At 38.4% G+C, this 19,359-nt stretch overlaps 1 protein-coding gene and 2 pseudogenes across 3 annotated transcripts; 1 reads left to right on the top strand and 2 right to left on the bottom strand.

Moving 5' to 3' along the window:
* Positions 1-159: 159 nt before the first annotated feature.
* LOC143619698 (histone deacetylase 5-like) lies at positions 160-3,672 on the bottom strand (annotated as a pseudogene). Its single transcript, XR_013151223.1, has 14 exons — positions 3,493-3,672; positions 2,911-3,112; positions 2,670-2,816; positions 2,463-2,572; positions 2,164-2,375; positions 2,018-2,082; positions 1,766-1,936; positions 1,593-1,679; positions 1,386-1,488; positions 1,182-1,306; positions 912-1,105; positions 699-825; positions 536-600; positions 160-466 (listed from the first exon to the last, which is right to left on the bottom strand). The product of XR_013151223.1 is annotated as a histone deacetylase 5-like (transcript).
* Positions 3,673-7,558: 3,886 nt separating this feature from the next.
* On the top strand, positions 7,559-8,678 carry LOC143619617 (uncharacterized). Its single transcript, XM_077091506.1, has one exon. It carries the CDS (start codon positions 7,606-7,608, stop codon positions 8,515-8,517), a length of 912 nt encoding a protein of 303 aa, XP_076947621.1. The 5' UTR covers positions 7,559-7,605; the 3' UTR covers positions 8,518-8,678.
* A 1,878-nt stretch (positions 8,679-10,556) lies between these two features.
* LOC143619616 (PLASMODESMATA CALLOSE-BINDING PROTEIN 2-like) lies at positions 10,557-16,848 on the bottom strand (annotated as a pseudogene). Its single transcript, XR_013151209.1, has 4 exons — positions 16,749-16,848; positions 11,880-12,119; positions 11,755-11,788; positions 10,557-10,846 (listed from the first exon to the last, which is right to left on the bottom strand). The product of XR_013151209.1 is annotated as a PLASMODESMATA CALLOSE-BINDING PROTEIN 2-like (transcript).
* Positions 16,849-19,359: the final 2,511 nt, after the last annotated feature.

Below are 19,359 nucleotides of genomic sequence, written 5' to 3'. Positions count from 1 at the left end.
ATGAAAGACAAAATATTCAAAAGTCAGTTTTAAATGTATGTTATTTTGTTGGTATATAATGGCAACTATAACATCATGCTCTATTTAGAACCAAATTTCACAATTTCTATGATTAAACAGACATAAAAGCCTAAAAGGTCAAACACTAACAGAAGTTAAATACCAAGTTGCAAAAATAGAAGTTGTCAGTTGACTTCAGAAAGTCAAAAGCATAAATCTTAGTTGGGAAATGGGAGCTACCAGCACAAGTTGTTCAAGCAACTTTTTTAAAGAATAAACACATAATAGTAAGGTTTGCAATCATAATGGTTTAGCAGCTGCTTCCTGTATATAAGCAACAGCTTCATCTTCTGACAGTTGTTTCCCCTGAACAAGCCCTCTAACCAAGGGATCCACATATCCTTTAGCTGGTGCACGAATTGGTATCTTTCCAGATTTAAATCCCTCAACATGAGCATCAGTGCACCTGAATTTGAATAAGATCTGTTCAAAACCTTAAAAAGGAAATTTACATTTTTAAGCAAAACGAGCTTACGTCATTGTTAGAATTGGAATATCATTCTCCTTCCCCAAGTAAACAACATTATGGTACCACCCGTCCTGTGCAAAACCGACATTTGGTTAACATTTGTAATATTGGAATTTAATATTGTTTTTGACTTTTGAAAGTCAAACTCAGATAAGTTGTAGTGTTGTACCTTGAGAGCTTTCAAAGAAATATTCTTTTCATATTCAATGGAATCTAAAGCATTCAGGTCAAAGAAAGGAGAACTTGTGTCCGTACAAACATTTTCTTGTAGCAGAACATCATTAAACTGCTCAAGACTGCATAAATTGACAAATTAAAGTCATGGGATGAATGCATAAATATAAAAAATGTTACATTATTATTTTAAGGTAAGGTAACATACGTGATCCTATAAAGGCACATATATGTCTTTTCCTGATTATTAATTTCTGGATTAAGAAAAGCAACACCTCCAGGACCCCAAGTTACTGTACTCTCTCTACCAAAGAATAAACGGTGTGGGACCGTCTTCCACATGACCTCTGTTGGCTTCGTTTTATCCACCGCCCCTCGACATGGTTTTTTCATACCTTCCGCCTGCAAATTAGCTTAAAACAAGGGTAAGACGGTAATACGACCCCTAACATTATAAACAGTTATGAAACTCTTTTACCTGGCCACCTTGTATGTAACAAAGGAATCTTGACTCGCTCATGTTTGACCCAAAAGATGCATACCAAACATGAACTGTTGATAACTCAGATCTCCAAGCTTGAGAAGAAGTAGCAGTAACTTTATCTAGATTTAGTTGCAACTAATTAGATTTTAAAAGAGAGAGAAAATTAAAGATTTTTGGAACATAATTGAAGAATTCAACCTGCAACATTACCATCTTCACTGAGATTCAGTTTTGAAAGTGGTATTGTAACATCCTCTTGAAGATCATCATCGTATTCATCTTCTGATTGTGAGCTATATGACTGTAGTCACATATGGAAAGAAAACACCCAATTGTTTAATCTAAATTTGATGATTATGATAAAAGCTTCTTAAAAGAAATAAAGTAGAATCGCAAAACTGCCACCTGAAGTAGAGGCGTTACTTTAGTGGTCAATTCTTCAGGCAACTTGTCTGTCAGTATTGGCCAAAAGGTCCTTAATTCCTCGCGAACCTGAACAAATGTAACGTGTAGTGACAAATAGTATTATGCATAACTGCGTAAGAAAGATGAAATTTTGAAAAATTTCTGGATCTTACCGCCTTGATCACGGTCCATGTGGATTCAAATGGATAAACATCAACAGATTCGGTAATAGGTTTGTCTTCTAGCAACGTTTCCACACAAGCAACTACTGAATTTGCTAATGAGTTGAGATTGTATCCTCCTTCTAATGCCATGATAATCTTTCCACTGCTAAACTTCATCAACTAGACAAATCACCAATCACCAAAAAATACAGTTAAAACATGTAAAACTGAGAACACAATCCTAGGCTATTGGATGCTAACCTTTTTCAATAATATAGAATAACCATGTGGCGTGATACGACAGCCTCCAAGTGGATCACCAATGGCTGCTCAATGATACAATATAAAGTTTCATATACATGTTGACAGTAAATATATTAACTTCATTGACAGTTAGTAGAGGTGACCTGCATCAAATCCTGCTGAGATTATTATTATGTCAGGGTCAAATTCTGTTGCAACTGGGATTAATATATGGTCCCAAACCGCAATGTAATCAGCATCCCCACATTGACCATTCTCCCATGGAACATTAATATTATAACCAGCACCAGGTCCCTCACCAATCATGATGTGTGAACCATCATCACCAGTAGGATAAAAACTCCCATACTCATGCCTGCACGTTTGCAGCGTATTCTATAAATAAGCTTCATAAAAGGTTATGAGTTTTACAAACAACAGAATGACAGATCATGTATTTTACCTGTGAACAGAGAAGAACAGGACTCGAGAGTCTTTCAAGAACATCTTTTGAGTACCGTTTCCATGATGAACATCCCAGTCGACAATTAGTATCTTGTTGATACCTAATTCCTAAAGCATCGCAAGAGTTAAGTTACTTAATGATGCACTATAGTCATGTGTATACATGTTAATGATACAAAAACACATATAAGTATATAACGCTCACTTTTTGGTTAAGAAGAAAGCTGGTTGCAATTGCAACATTGTTGAATAGGCAGAATCCCATTGGTTCATCTTCTTCAACATGGTGTCCAGGAGGTCTAACAATAGCAAAGGCCGAGTTAAGCTCCCCTTTTGCAACTTTCTCAGCAGCCTGTTAAACATATCTTTTATTAATACTTTACAGTCAAATAAAGCATACCATATATTATAACATGTAATTACAAATATGTATCATAGGCTCTCACCTCAAGCACAGAGCCAGCAGCAAGATAAGCAGATTCGGATGAACCTTCATTGAAATATATAGAATTGTACTTACTAGCCACCCTGTTTCATTTTGAAGCTGGCTTTTGGGAGCTTATAGTCTTGATCAGATTAATCTGGTTACTGGTATGAACCGCAGCTATATATTTGTCTTCCACTTGTTTGGCATCAAAGACCATGCATCTGAAATACAAGTTAGCATACAAGATAAGTGTATAAAAAAGCATTAGAAATTAAGAATTAAAGTTGAGATATTGCTGATTAATAATAATTACGAAAACCGGTACTAGAAATGAAATTTCTTGGTTTTTATCCTATAATATAGAAATCATGCTAAGTAAGAAACGATTTGAATAAACTTAGCTGGCAACGTGAAATGTGATAATTAAGTAACAACATCAGCAAGAAAGGAAATTTGTTTAGTTTTTCTTTTTCGTTGCTAAACGTAAACAATTACAATAAAGTGGCAGGCCAGAAACCCTAATAATTCCATCAAACACTAAACCAAGTACATATATATATATATAGTGAAGGTATGTATGCATTGAGTGTGTAAGAAAGACCTGTGATGAAGTCGAGTGGAGGTGAGTTTGTTCCAAATAGCACGGATACGATTGGGATTTTCGGGATGAGGTTCGCCTTTAGGCGTTGAGTGCTTGCTTACACATCCTTTCATCGTAGACCAATCCAACACGACGACGTTGGGTTCCATTGACGTCATCGGGCGGAGGCGGACACTCCATTGATTGACTGACTGACTGACACAGGAGAAGGAGAAAGTGAGGTTTGAAATTTGAAACAAGAAGCCTAGGCAGGCTGTGATTGGTACTTTCTCCAACTTAAGAGTATAAAGCAAAAGCCAAGTAATCATGGACTTTAGCTTGTTTCGTTTGACCTCACAAAATTTGGGATTTTGGTGGGGATGTGTAAAGTCACTTCGGTTTGCTTGTGGATGTCATATGACAAAAAATTATAGGTTTTGGGTAGATACAATTCGTTTTCTTAAATATGTTAATTTGAAACTGACCCGTTAAAAAATGATTTTATCTGTTAATCTGTTTAAGATTTTTAAAGAAGTTAATATTTTAGTCTTAGAGATAATAATTATTAAATTTTAAAGTTAAATACTTAATTTTTTAAAAAAATTTTCAACCAATTAACTTTTAAAAATAAAACTACTTTTTTTATTACTTTTATCATTTTTTTACTTCCAATATTTTTATTTTATTAGTTATAACTGTCTAATGAACATTCTCAATCCATCCATAAAATTATGTGAGTGATGTTTTTATAATATAGAGAGCGATTTAGGGTGTTGTGAGTGATTGTGATAGAAATGTTGTGATTTTTCTGTATATTTGAAAAGTTTTTGGAGCACCGTAAATTTTTTTTAATGTTTTTTGAAAATAGTTGTGAGTAGATGAGACAGAAAAGATAATAATAATAATAATAATAATAATAATAATTATTATTATTATAAAGGTATTGAAAAGTATTATTTACTTGAACAAAAGATAGAAAAACAATGTTTTTTAGTATATTTTTGAATTTGAAGATAGGGGATGGGATGAGAATCTCTAATATATGGTTATTTTCATTCGTTTGTTCTTATTTTAAGTTAAATATGTGAACCTAAGTTTGTTAATTGGAAATGGGAGATAAATACACAAAAACAATTAGATCTATCACAAATTATTAACAAGATTTATATGAATAGAGTAATTAATTGTTTAATTTATTACTAGGTCAATAGGTATTACTTATATTCGTATGTGAACGTAAAATAGGTTGACCAAAACAAACCCGAACACGACACGAATAAAATGGGTTGACACGAGACGAATAAATATATGGGTTGGGTTAGGGTTGAAAAATCTCAGCACGCTATCTGCAACCCGAAACCCATCAACCTGCCAACCCGACACGATTGGCATCCCTAGATGCTACCATAGCCAAATGGTTGGTTAACCGTAGCTTGGTTAACCGTCGGTTATGGGTAGGTTTCGGTTAAGTTCGGATAATTGTGCAATGTATTTTATTTCCGTTTGTTCTAGTTGAAAATGGTTTGATTATGGCGATCCAAACTCAATTATGAAGTTTCTATGATGAAATACGTCGTTTTCAATTTTCGTTGTGGTGTTTTCGAGCTGCATTAGTTGGAACATAAATTTAAATGTTTCAGAGCTAAAAAGTGAGATAGAAAAGATGGAAATGGATATATAAAATTTGCAAAAACACAAACATAAAAGGTTCTTTCAGTTCCGGTTAAAGTCGGTTAATGGATACAAATTAATTGCAACCATAACTTAATGGTTGGTTAATCAGATTCACACAACTATTACTATTGATTTTGTTCAGTTATGGTTAATTTTAACTAATTTTTTCAGTTAACTATTTGGTTTTCAGTTATGGTTTATTTTTGCAAACCATTATATTAATTACATAAATGACATGATTAAAAATAGATGAAGGTTTTATCCAGGAGGAATCTCAAATTGTGTAGTGGATAATTTTATAAATTTAAATTTGTCTCATTTGATAAAGGCAAAAACCGTCCTTTCTAATGTGGTGTAGTGGTAGGGAATTTGGGTTTCTCAATGGAGATCCAAGTTCAATTCTCACTTATAACACTTTAGGAGACATGGGTGGCTCAATGAAGGAAGACTGGGATCCTTGTGATTTCCAGTTCGATTATGAGAGCATCCAAGTTTTACCACCAATGGGCCTTCGGGCGAGTGGGTTTTCCCCGGAACTGGAGATAACTTGGAGGCGCTTAAGGGCTTCGTACGTCTAGGTTGGGCCAGCTGGTCATCCTGTACGGAGTACCCAGGCACTCTATGTTTGTTGGTAGCTAAAAAAAAAGGTAAATACCCTTTTCCATTTAATTATAAATCGTTATTCTGATATCGAAAAATGACTGAAGTTAGTGCTCTCGGGCAAGTATGATTGGTGCACGTATCGACTATATACGATCCAATCACTATCCTTTGTTTTCTATATTTTCATATCTATTTGATGAACATTCATTCCAACACATTTACTAAGCTTTTGTGATTTGGTGTACTAGCTGGCGTACGGAGACAGGTGTCACCGGACAGTACAACATGACACCTTGTGATTGATTTAACGCGCCATCATGGTTCTTGGGGATCTTGGACAGTAATTGGCTTCTACATTATTCACCATACGAGGTCATGTCGCTTGTGTGCGACGTGTCTTCCACTTACGCATATCATGGGTTATGATTTGAGGGTCTTTTCGTAGGTGATTCCATCGATCATCTTGAGGATGAGTTTTTCTGTTTCGCGGCTAGTCAGCTAAATAACTTTTAGTGTCTTGCTGGTGGGTCTGTGACCCTACTCCACAAGTACATATGTAAAACAACTAAAACTTAAAATCAAGTCTTCTACGAGCATTTTATGTATAAAGAGGTTATACTCGAATGGATTGAAGCCAAGCTCTACTTGGGCTTTTATCAATTTTATTAAGGACGATTTCATGTAATAGTAACAAGGTTTCTAAAGTTTCTAAGTTCTTTGCTAGTCTAGGGATAGCCATAGCTTTTTTCTCATACATGTAAGGTACAAAATATGAATATGTGGGAAACCTGGAGGGTTGAAATGCTACGAGCGAGCAACTACATGGACGGACTAATTTAGGGTCAGTCTGCCACCGACCACGGACCCTCTTCGGACGTTTAACAATATCTCGCCGCCGGCAGGCTACTGTTCAGGTACGCTTTTCAATCCTGATTCACCTCTGCTCTTAGCATTTTGTCACACAGATCACTGACTGTTTTTAAGAGCGTGTGATTTTACGATGTATTTTCAATACTCTCAAATCTAACCTAGCCTTTGAGATTGCTACTTCTAACAAACTTTCAGGTGTGGTGTTCTTATTTTCACTGTTTAGGATCAATCATCACAGATTTATTTGTTCATTACGAATGCTTAAGTAAGCATAACAGTGATACGAGTCCTCTGTTGAATCACAATACACATTTTTAGCTTAGTTTCCACATTTGTAAGTTCATCAACAAGGGATACCGTTCGATTGACTAAACGAGCGAACACGGACAAAGGCCTTGTTCGTTCAATTGTGTTCGGTAATGTGTTTGTTAATGTTTGTGTTAGTTTTTTAAACCTGCTGATGACTTCTTTAATCTTGTCATATAGATTCAAGCGAAATTATTAACTATAAAAGAAAATATATGAGTTTTAGGTGATAATTTATATATCAAATTAACATCTGAATTTGAATGTCAAAAAAGAAAACGCCAACACAAATTTTGTAGTTAGACCAAATCATTGACACTTACCCTTCTCGGTTAGCCAAATCAAATAAAGCATTGTTTGTGTTCATGAGCTGTTCACGAACAAGCTTATTTCCTTGATGAACGAACATGAAAAAAAAGTATGTTCGGTTAGATGTTCGTGAACCGTTTGTTTGCCCAATAAAAGCTTAGCGGACGAACATTAACAAGGCCTTGTTAAGTTCGGTTCGTGTACAGCCCTACATTGATGCCTAAATCTAGTTGAATGAGGTTGACTTTCTGTAATTAGTCAAGAAGCAAGTTAGGTAATGAAACAAGATAAAAGTGACAAAACCTTCTAGTAATATCCTAACTGAATTGCATGGTTTTCAGGTCGTAATTATACATTCATTATTGAGTTTAAATGAGTGGTGCTTCCACTTCAAGCGGCTTGAAAGCTGCATTTTCACACTGTGTGCAACAAGTCAGAACCTATGACTACCATCACTACCTCTGCCTACTTGAACTACCCACAAGCATACGCAGGGCCGGTTTTGCTCTGCGTGCCTTTAATGTTGAAACATCCCGTGCAATGGATGTTGCTTCCGACCCCAAAATTGGGCTGATGCGTCTTTTTTGGTGGCAAGATGCCATTGACAAGATCTTCAAAAACAAAGTTATTGAACACCCGACAGCACAGGCTCTTGCATCTGTCATATCTGAGCAGAAAGTTAGCAAAAGCTGGTTGAAACGGTCCGTTGAGGCGCGTATAAATGATGCTCAAAGGGGTGTTGATGATGTCTATCAAACAATTGAAGAGTTGGAGAAATATGCAGAAGATACATCTTCAACTATATTGTATACGACTCTTCAAGCAGGCGGTATAACATCCACTGCAGCGGATCATGCGGCTTCACATATTGGGAAGGCGAGTGGGTTGCTTTTGCTTATTAAGTCACTTCCTTATCATGCAAACCCTAGCCACCAGTTTAGTTACATACCGGTTAAAGTGGCTGAAAAACACGGGTTGCTTTTGAAGCAAGGTGGGAAGTTGGAGATAAGAATGGATTCACGTGAGAGACTTAGTGAAGCGGTTTTTGATATGGCATCAACGGCTAATGCTCATTTGCAGAAGGCTCGAGCCTTGGTTGGAACCGTGCCTAAAGAGGCTCGATCGGTTCTTTTGCCTGCTGTGGGGTCACAAGCTGTTTTGGATTCATTGAACCGGGTGGGGTTTGATGTGTTTGATCCCAGGTTGAATCGAGGGATTTTGGGTGTGAATCCGTTGGTTTTTCAGTTGAATTTGAAGTGGCATTCATGGAGGGGTGTGTACTAATGGATGTTTTTATAGAGATTGTTTTGGACCATTTTTGGTGACTAAAATAACACAGGCATTTGGTACCGATTATAGAAGGATGTCTAAGAATGTTTATTCATTTGTTGTTTATGATGTTATGGCATGTAACAATTATTTTCGGACTCAAGTTTTGCCTATTGATCTTCAAAACATAGATTCATTTGAATCAACTTAAATTATATAGTGAATCAATTTGAGTCTATTCAATTTATACTGTGTCTTGTCATTAGGCTGTGTTATACATGCGGGGAGGGTGTGCTGGGGTTGAGGTAGCACCTATGGGATCACGGCCTTCACAGGGACCACTGCAACACACTCCTCATCGCTCACTTTTGCATTTGAGAAGTTATCCTAGTTCAATATTCAACACTGTGAAAGAGGAAGTTGATTCATCATAAAGACTGTGCTATGCTAGATCCATATGGTTGGACGGTTAACCATTATCTGAATGGGTCGTCCAGTGAGCTTGATTTACCACTCACATAATGAGCGTGATAAAGTATGAAATAGGCCGGATTGGATTGTCGAAATTCACCCTTGCAAAAATAAAATATAATCGGTTTAGAAAGAAATTTCTCAAGTACAAATGTAAAATACAATCAAGAAACTTTGAAGAAAAGACTGAAGGTACCAATATTTTTTGGGTTAAAAAAAACAAAGTTTGTCAGGACTTGGTTGGGCCAAAAAAAGTGAATCCGGGTAGAGGTGCACATGGGAACCGGTTTCTAACCGAAAAGCTAAACGGTTACTAACCGATCCTAACCGCCGGTTAGTAACCGGTTTATATTATTGATCTCAAAACTGGTTAACGATTTTTTAATTAATATTTTATTAAAAACAGGTTTCTAACCGGTTTTTACCCGACTGGTTAACCGATTTTTTTATAATTAATTTATCAAAACCGGTTAGTACCTGACCCGATTAATCGGTCTAACCGGTTATTTCCCAAAAAAAAAACGGTTAGAAAATTAACCGGTTAACGGTTAACTGATTTGTGCACCTCTAAAACCGGGAATTGAACATATGGGCCATGGGTCCATATTTGTTTATTCTTCAATTAATCTACTCTAATTAATTTGTGAAATTAGTGATTCTTCAAAAGAAGTGCGATACAGGATTTGTATTGTATTTGAGTACCACCAGACTACGAATATTGTAGTTTAACAGTTCGATAAGATAACTTTTGTAAAGATTAACTTAGTTTTTTCAAAAAAAAAGTTCATAAATAAATTGTTATAGTGGTTAACTATCTTTGGAAGACAGTAGTAGTCTTATATAAAATCTTTGAAGGGGTTGTTTTGCTAACTATTTGAACTTCTATTAGTAGAACGACGATAAAATAACATAGAGAATATATAATCCTTTCAATGTAAGACAATGTTTTTAAACACCAAATGGTTCTAGATGTAACTATGTAAGTCGCATATGCTGCATAATTGAACATTATGTAATGTTCAGTTATTCTTACACTTGGCAAAACGGATGTGCAGGGGTATCATTCATGTAAGGTTTGGTGTTAAATCTCAAGGTTGGTCCTTTTCCAAGACTGCTAGAACTTTTGAAAACCTAATGTCACGATTCCATGCTTAAAAAATAGCCTAAACCAAACCGTTTTAAGCAGTTTGGCCTACCTAGCCCAGCCGGTTCGGCTTCAAACCTAATCCTACCAAAATTTGTCAAACCGTACCACGAACAATCCTATCGAGTGTTCTAATAAAGTAGAACTTTAGATGGTTTGAAAGGGTCCCCAATGACTACAAAACCATTTGAGTATATTCATTTGAAGCTTCATATTTTACAATAGTTGCCATTTCTAACTATTTAATCAAGACTCCGCCGAATAGTGTTGTTGGTCCACATAGAAATGAAACATTCTCATAAAATAAGTAAAAAAAAACAGACCAGAGTGAACCAACAAAAAGGAATATAGAACCTCAATAATTTCCCAATCTAGATAGTGAGACACTCCACTAACCCAAGTAAAAAACATATAATATTACTACTACCACATGCATGCATCATCCACTTGTACATACTAATCAACCCCACAAAAGCATTACAAGCGTTGAACCCATTATGGTCAAGAAACCAAAAGTGGTGGCTTCTTGATGTATCATGAACCCATGGCTAACATCCGTGTTGATACCCGCTCCCGATGGGCCCATACCAGGCCCAACCCCCGCCTCCTAACACGCCGGTGTTGGTTGGGTTGTTGCCATAGGGCGAAGCAGTGGTGCTGCCTGGTGTCACGGTGGTGGTGGCGCCTGGTGTCCTCGCGTTGCCCGGCGAATTCGTCACGGGCATACCACTACATTCACAAATATTGCACCAAATGAGTCCACCTTTGGATAGTAAAGTAAAGCAAATAAATGCACAATTACAAAAACAACTCAAATGTAAAACTTTTAATGAGCTACAAGAATAAATAACAAAATATGGATTGACCACTCTTGACTAGTTTGGCTCCACGTTACGCTTTGTCAGCGTTGTACAACTATAAAAGCACGTGGTACAACCAGAAGTGGACATTGGATACCGAGTAATAATGAGATAAGATAATGACGAAGCACAAAACAACATGGTGCAGACAGAAGACGATAAATTCTACAAAGACATTACCTAGATTTGTCAAAAAGTTGCTATAAATTTAAAGAGGTTTTGTTTTGCTTGAGGCTTGGTGGGCCTACCTCATAACGGGTAAAAACTAAAAACCTAATTTATTACATGAATTTACGAAATATGCTTTCCTGTCATTAAGCTCGTTTAAGTTTGACTCGATTAACTTTAGGCCGGATACAAAATAAAAAAAATATACAAAACACACAAAAATTGAAGACATACTATCCATATGGTACGTAAATTGTTATACAATACATGCCCGCGCAAAATAAAATAAAGTTCTACACGAGTCATTTTACAAATTGCTAAAGATGGTCAACATAACATTATACGACCGTCTAACTTTATTGATACTCACCGATATGACAGTTATGCATAAGTCATACGCCCTCTATAAATGTCCATTTTACAGTCCCTTTTTAACTAATTTTCTTTTGAATACCGTTTTCCGGCTGTATTTAAAACGCTCTTATTTGAGAAGATATTTATGGGAAAAAAACACTTAAAACTGACAAAACTTTGGATTCCTTTGATATGGATATTTTGGGTATTTCGTATGTTGGTGGTGGAAAACAATTTTAGCAAAGAAAGAGATACCTGGCAGAAGAAGGATAAGAACACCCATTAGCACCTGTTCATAGGTAAAAAGAAAAACATTATTAATTAGAAACAAATTAATTAAGATTAAAATACAAATGTTTGTGATAATATATTATACTAACTTGGGTCAGAGGTGGTGACGGTGGCTGCACCGTTGAAATCACATGAGCCAGGGGCCTAACCCTTGGCTTGGAAATAGCTGTTGACCGCATAGTTGCAGTGGTCAATGACGGTGTCCGGGTTGTAGCACTTGCCACCCTGGTGCGTTGGAGTGCAGTCTGCACCGTTTCCACACGCCCAGTCTATTGCCATCTGCAGAACCTTATCGTTTCCACCTTTCTTGCACACACACCATGTTCCACCTATACACACACACACATATAGCATGTTTATATATTCTTCTTATATGTTATGTTTTCATTAATAGCCAAAAAAAATATACATAATATACATGGATCCTGTAGGGGTATGGTACTAAACCCGGCTTACGACCTTGATTTATTATGTTTGGCTTATTTTATTATATGGACTAATACAATATTATTGGGCTGAAGGGGTTTTGTGGAGGTAACCCTAACTGGGCTAGGCCCATTAGGGTACCATGATGGTGGCCATGAGGCTCCCTATATAAGGAGGTCTCCACCTCCTTGTTAAGGTTGTTCTCAATAAGAGCCACCACCATAACCATTTTTGTGTCTGTAAACAAGAGATCCTCGAGATTTCTTAGCAGTCACCTCCACACCCCCAAAAACCATTGCAGATCTGAGCGGAGGAGAGCGAGATTTGGTTACATCATCCCGTAGAAGACGATCCGAACTATGCCTGGTACGTTTCGTGTTTCTTCATTGGCGCCATCCGTGGAACCACATCGAAAACGAGCCGCATCTTCGACTCTCCTTTTTTGACTTCTAGATCTGCTTTTTGGAAGAACGAGAGGGTGAAATAAATCTGAAAACCTTTTCAGATCTGATAATTTTTCAGAAAAAGCTACCAGATTCGGACAATAATGCTCCGGATCTGTGACGGTTTTAATTAGATCTGACTGTGACGACCAGATCTACTTTATTTCGGTGGCCAAAAATTCTCACGGTGCAAGATTTGCATTTTTTCCGGCAATACAGCCAAGATCCGGCGCAGAAATCTTCATATACGAGTTCATAATGCAAAAAATGAGCTTTTAGATCTGCTACCTTACAAAAAAAAAAAAAAGGATGGTGCTGGCCAGCTTCAATTGTCTTGTCATCCAAGGATGTCTTGTACAAATCTCATCAGAACAGTGCTGGCCAGATAGACTCCGCCTCCTTCTTCTATTCAGCTCCGTCGGGGCTGTCTTCGCCATCAAGGCGCCATACATGTGCGCCGCCGCGGATCTGCACCGCGCGGCCATCCATGAGCCCTGGCGTGAATCAACACCGCGCGTCATTGCGGACCATATAAGCGCTCTGGCTTTCCAACACCACCACTGTGACGTCCATTCCGCGCCCATAAGCAACAGTGCGCCATCATGCATGCGCACAGTCGAACACCCCGATACAATATATGAGCGCCACCGCAGATCGTCGCCGCGTCACCATGCATGCGCGTCACCACGGAAGAACAACGCAACACGCATGTCTGCTACCGCGGCACAACACTCCGCCACCACGCATGCGCCACCGCGGCACAACACTCCGCCACCAACCATGCGCCACCGCGGTTCGATACATCGCCACCACGCTTGCGCCACCGCGGTTCAATACATCGCCACCATGCATGCACACCGTCGCGGATCAACATTCCGCCACCATTCATTCGCGCCACCTTGAGGCAACATCGCGCCGCCATAAAGTAGCAGCGCGTCGCCGCGGATCATGATGCGCCGTCGCGGGCCAATACTCTGCCACCATGCATGCACACCGTCGCGGATCAACATTCCGCCACCATTCATTCGCGCCACCTTGAGGCAACAGCGCGCCGCCATGAAGCAGCAGCGCGTCGCCGCGGATCACGATGCGCCGTCGCGGGTCAATACTCTGCCGCCATACATGCGCACAGTCGCGGATTAACATTCCGTCAACATTCATGCGCGCCACGACAAGTGAACCTCGCCACCGCGTAATGTCATTGCGCCACCACGCGTACACGCCACCGCGGATAACCATCTGGCCGCCATGGTGCATGCCACCATGCATGAGTTCTACCGCTATGAAGCAGCAGCGCGCCATCACGCATGCGCGCTGGCGCCGAGCACCGCACCACCGCAATCCAACACCTCGCCACCGTGCATGCGCATCGCTAAATAACACACCGCCATCATACTTGCGGATCACCACTACGCAATCACGTCACAAAAGAACACTGCGCCACATGCGTGGGCGCCGTCGCGGAACAACAACGCGTCATTATGGATGGGCACCTCCAAAAAGTTGGTTTCTTGCATCCGCATCACTGTTCAAGTGGGAAGACATGAAGGCCGCCATCACGAAGACCACCATGCTTGTTATTTGTAATCCGTTCACGGCGTGTCAACCGCTTTCTCATGCGCGTAGGCGGACAAAAACAGGCACAGCGGATTAACACCCGCCACCGCGGATCACATACACACTAGCATACCAACAGCGCCATTGTAACGCAACAGCGCCACAATAGCAGGGTGGAATACAAGCCACGTCGCATGCGCGCCACCGCGGATCAACATTCTGCCACCGCAGTCGCAGATCAACCCTTCCGCCACTCTACACGCGCACCGCCATGATGCTTGCGCGCAGTCGCGTATCACATTCCACCAACTTGATCCGGTGGGAAAAACTCCGCCGTCGCGGAATGCATGCGACCTTCTTGAAGTTCAACGCCAACTCCGGCAATTACGAACTCCATGCAACCATCCCAAATGTTCAAAATGGTGGCAGGAACGTTCAAAGGCAAAAAGATTTAAAAGAGGAAGGAATTATTTCCAATTTTTCATAACAGCCCCTCATCCGCCCATGTGATTAAAACTTTATTAACAAGTTTATTATTACAAGTTCAATCCTCCTAACATTATTTAGCAGTAATGAACTGGGGGACTATCGTGGTATACCACCACTACATTATCGCGATGGAAGACATCCGAATCTTAGGTCGGGAGCCTAATAATATCCCACATGGCCACGCGCCAAACATAAAGGTCGGGAGCCTAATAATGTCCCACATGGCCACGCGCCAAACATAAAGGTCGGGAGCCTAATAATATCCCAAATGGCCACGCGCCAAACATAAAGGTCGGGAGCCTAATAATATCCCACATGGCCACGCGCCAAACATAAAGGTCGGGAGCCTAATAATATCCCAAACGGCCACGCGCCAAACATAACGGTCGGGAGCCTAATAATATCCCAAACGGCCACGCGCCAAACATAAGGGTCGGGAGCCTAATAATATCCCACATGGCCACGCGCCAAACATAAAGGTCGGGAGCCTAATAATATCCCAAACGGCCACGCGCCAACGTAGGTTGGGCACACCTCATAATTTGCCCGAGGATGTGAACCTTGTAATACATCCACTTTTAGTTGATATGTTTTTGCAGGTTCGGCTACGAGTCGCACAAGCACCTATGACATTATTATTATTATCTGGCCGTTTGTGCCTCCATTATTATTTTGAAGACAAGCCGGGATAGTCATCCTGCGTAGAAGAGGCCCTTGTGGGCCAGTCATTATCATCATATTATAGCTCATAAGCCGCAACTCGCGCATGCTTCATTATTTTATAGCTCGTAAGTCGCCTCGCGCGCAAGCTTCATTATTTTTATAGCTCGTAAGCTGCCTCGCGCGCAAGTTGCATTACATTATTATCGAGATGCGCACTCTATCTTTTATCAGGCCCCGTGCCACTATTGTTATGATGCGTGCTATATCTTATTTATGCCAGTGCACCATTATTATCATAAGGATTACAACATGTCACCATTATGGAGAAAACCTCTCAAAACTCAAAGACAATAAAGACAAGGCCGAAGAAAGGGGAAAAACCGCCTCATATCCTAACACACCTTATGAAGTCCAGCGCTCCACCTAAACGCTTGCACGCCTAGGAGCAACACTGGACTTGGGGGGCTTGTAGGGGTATGGTACTAAACCCGGCTTACGACCTTAATTTATTATGTTTTGCTTATTTTATTATATAGACTAATACAATATTATTGGGCTGAGGGGGTTTTGTGGAGGTAACCCTAACTGGGCTAGGCCCATTAGGGTACCATGATGATGGCCATGAGGCTCCCTATATTAAGGTTGTTCTCAAGAAGAGCCACCACCATAACCATTTTTGTGTCTGTAAACAAGAGATCCTCGAGATTTCTTAGCAGTCACCTCCACACCCCCAAAAACCATTGCAGATCTGAGCGGAGGAGAGCGAGATTTGGTTACATCATCCCATAGAAGACGATCCGAACTATGCCTGGTACGTTTCGTGTTTCTTCAGATCCTTTCACCAAAAATAAATATTTGAACAGTCAAATCAATAAAATAAATTTATTTTCCGTTTTATAAAAATAAAACATGTTTAGTTTTACGAAACTAAAAGGAAATGCTTATTTTGATAGCTTTTACTGGTTAAGTGACTCTAATATGTATATTCAATATAGTATGTCAAATACAGTACCAAGATTAAGAATTTATGTCCAACTCGTAAAGCATTAAGTACAACTTCTGTAACATCAAGTACAAGCCAGCAATGCATAACACAATACATAACACCAGGAAAAAAAAGACATCAGATCAAAAGAAAGGAATGTCTATTTATTAGTCAAATGATTCAGCAAGCATTTTAAGGTTTAACTTTTATGGATTAAGACATAATGTTTGTTCTTTTTCCTATTTTGTTGGTGGTTACATGAACAAAGACTCTTGCAAGGTAAAAACTTAAAACACATATAAAAGTAACAATAATAATAACTTTATTTTGTTACTCTCATTTTTTTGTTGAATCAGTTAAGAAAAGAAATGGGAAAGAAAGATATAAATGCTTACTTGAGTGAGAAACCATGGAGAAAATGAGCAGAAGAAGAACCAGAGCAGCCATTGTTGTGATAAGTGTAGAAGAACACGAAGCTTGGAGAAGAAGAAGATGAAAATGGAAAGAGAGAGGATGGCTTAAATTTTTAAATGAAATGGTTAATCTTCTCTCATTAGAAAAAAACTGAAAGTCCAGGTAAATATATTTTAAACGGATGTACTAAATGCATTGAAAGTTGTACAACGGTTTGAATTTGTATATTCTAACTCTGGGGTAGGAAATTAGTAAATTAATAATAAAACTTTTTCTTTTTATATTTAGACTGCTGTACTATTTAGGCTACTGTACTTTTCAAATTTAGAGAGTCCTGATTCTGACCAGACTATGTTAACTGGGCCTACGCTTGTTTTAAAGTTTGGCTTGAGCGTTCCCTAAGAAGCCATACCGCTGACTGTCACTTGACAGACTTTGTGTCACCACAAGAGCTGAACTTTCTGGCGTAACACAAGGTGAGACGAAACCTAGGGGCTCAGGATTCGAACTGACAACCTTTACACAAGCCTAGCTAAAATACTTCATTACCAATATCTATCCAAATGCGACAACTTGAGTCTTAACTGAAAAACCCAAGCTCCAACCATTGGCACAAGTAAAGATAAATGGTTATTGTTAAAAAAAATATAAAAATTTTAAAAGTAAGAGTAATTTATTTTTAATTTTAAAGTGGATGGATGTGGGGGGCTGACAAGGGCCCAGACAGCGAATATAATTATAGGTTTATTATATTATCATGTTTTTCCATTACTAACACGAAGAACTGATCAACATGTGGTATCAGATCAATGTTGATTAATCAGTTTTTCATGTTTTCCATAAATTTAGATCTAAATCGGAAGACATGGACTAAAAAATTGATAAACCCTAAAGTCTGTTTTCAGTTTTCATCACTAAAATCGGTTTCATCTTGAAAACCGGTTATAAAACTGTTTAGAATTGTTAAAAATACATATTCTATAAGCTTAAGATTATGAAAAACTAATATTTTTCTTATGATGTTCTTCGTGTTCATCACAATTTTTAAAAAAATCACACGTAATGTAAGGCCCTGGGCCTGGGTGCCCTACTTTTGCTCGGGTTGGATTTACTCATTCAGATAATTAGGAAATTAGAGTTAATTAAAATAATTCGCGGAACATAAACGTCAACCATTCATACAAACATCAAGTACTGGTTCAAAACGGAATAACGTAAGTCTTAACATTAAACATAAATAACACGTGAATCTTCTTCATAACGATGCCAATATTCATCTTATTGCCACGTGTCTCCATCAAACAACCTGCCTCATCCTATTCATATGCGTGCATACTAAAAGTCAGCTATGCTGAGTGAGTTCTAGTTAATCAGGTAATGTACATTACATTCACATTCTTACATATATGTATCCGAAGATATGTAATACATACTTAACCTGCTTATCTTTCTTTTAAACATACTTACGTACGTTTCTTAATTTAATACTTTATCTTACTTTCATTAATTATTACATACATGATCGTTCTATGTTTTAAAAAGCCTTTCGCCCTATAACCTTCGCAGATATTATTAGGGTCTGCAACCCTTTATTCTTTGTAGATATTATTTGGGTCTGCAACCCTTTACACTTCGCAGATATTATTTGGGTCTGCAACCCTTTACTCTTAGCAGATATTATTTGGATCTGCAACCCTTTACTCTTCACATATATTATTAGGGTTTTCATGTAACATTCGTTACTTTTCAAACCCGAAAACCTGACCCATTTCGAATTTTTGTTTTTGTTTATAAATATATATATAAATGCACTAGCAGAAACCCGCGCGATGCGGCGACGACAATAATTTGCATCCCTTAGTCGTTTTTGATAGTTTATCAGTCCTCTCATGATATATTGTATAGTACGTACTAGCCACCAATCTGATTTACAAACAAATTAGTATATAGTTATCAAACATGAGTAGTGTAATGAAACCTATACGTTGATATGAAAGGTAATTCAACATAAACACAAAGTAAAACTGCAGCAAAAGAATCAATAAATACAAAATACCAACGTTGACTTTAAAATTTATAAAATAAACACAAAATACCCATTTGACCCTTACGCAACCTGGCCTTCCCAATTTTTGGGGTATGAAACTTTAATCGAATACCGACCTAAATAAGATCGGTTTAATCGGTTTTCAGTTCATTGGTATTCAGGTTATGAATGGGCTGCTAAAAAACCTATGGCTACTAAAAACTGAAACCAATATTCGTGCAGCAAAATAAAAATACATGGATTCAAAATATGTGTACATACATCATATTATCTATACTACTACAGACATCATGTATACATACACTTACCATACATTACATTACTATCATTCGTATACAATACAGTTGAATAAAATATTATAACCTGGTTATTCATGTTATATTTGATAGATCGTTGTCATGTGCTATCCTTCCATTCATCTTTATCCATTGGATCGGTGACTACACACAAACAAATACATAAGAATGTTATAATTGACAATATGGAGTTTGTGAAGGTAACATCATCTGAGGCCCTGTTTCTTGGAAGTTTAAGGCTGGTTCCAC

The sequence above is a fragment of the Bidens hawaiensis genome, unplaced genomic scaffold, assembly GCF_021521415.1.
Source record: "Bidens hawaiensis isolate Kalapana, Puna unplaced genomic scaffold, B.hawaiensis_p1.1 tig00002477_1, whole genome shotgun sequence".
Lineage (NCBI taxonomy): Eukaryota > Viridiplantae > Streptophyta > Magnoliopsida > Asterales > Asteraceae > Bidens > Bidens hawaiensis.
Note: the sequence above shows the minus strand (reverse complement) of the source record. Positions and strands in the feature narration are given on the sequence as shown.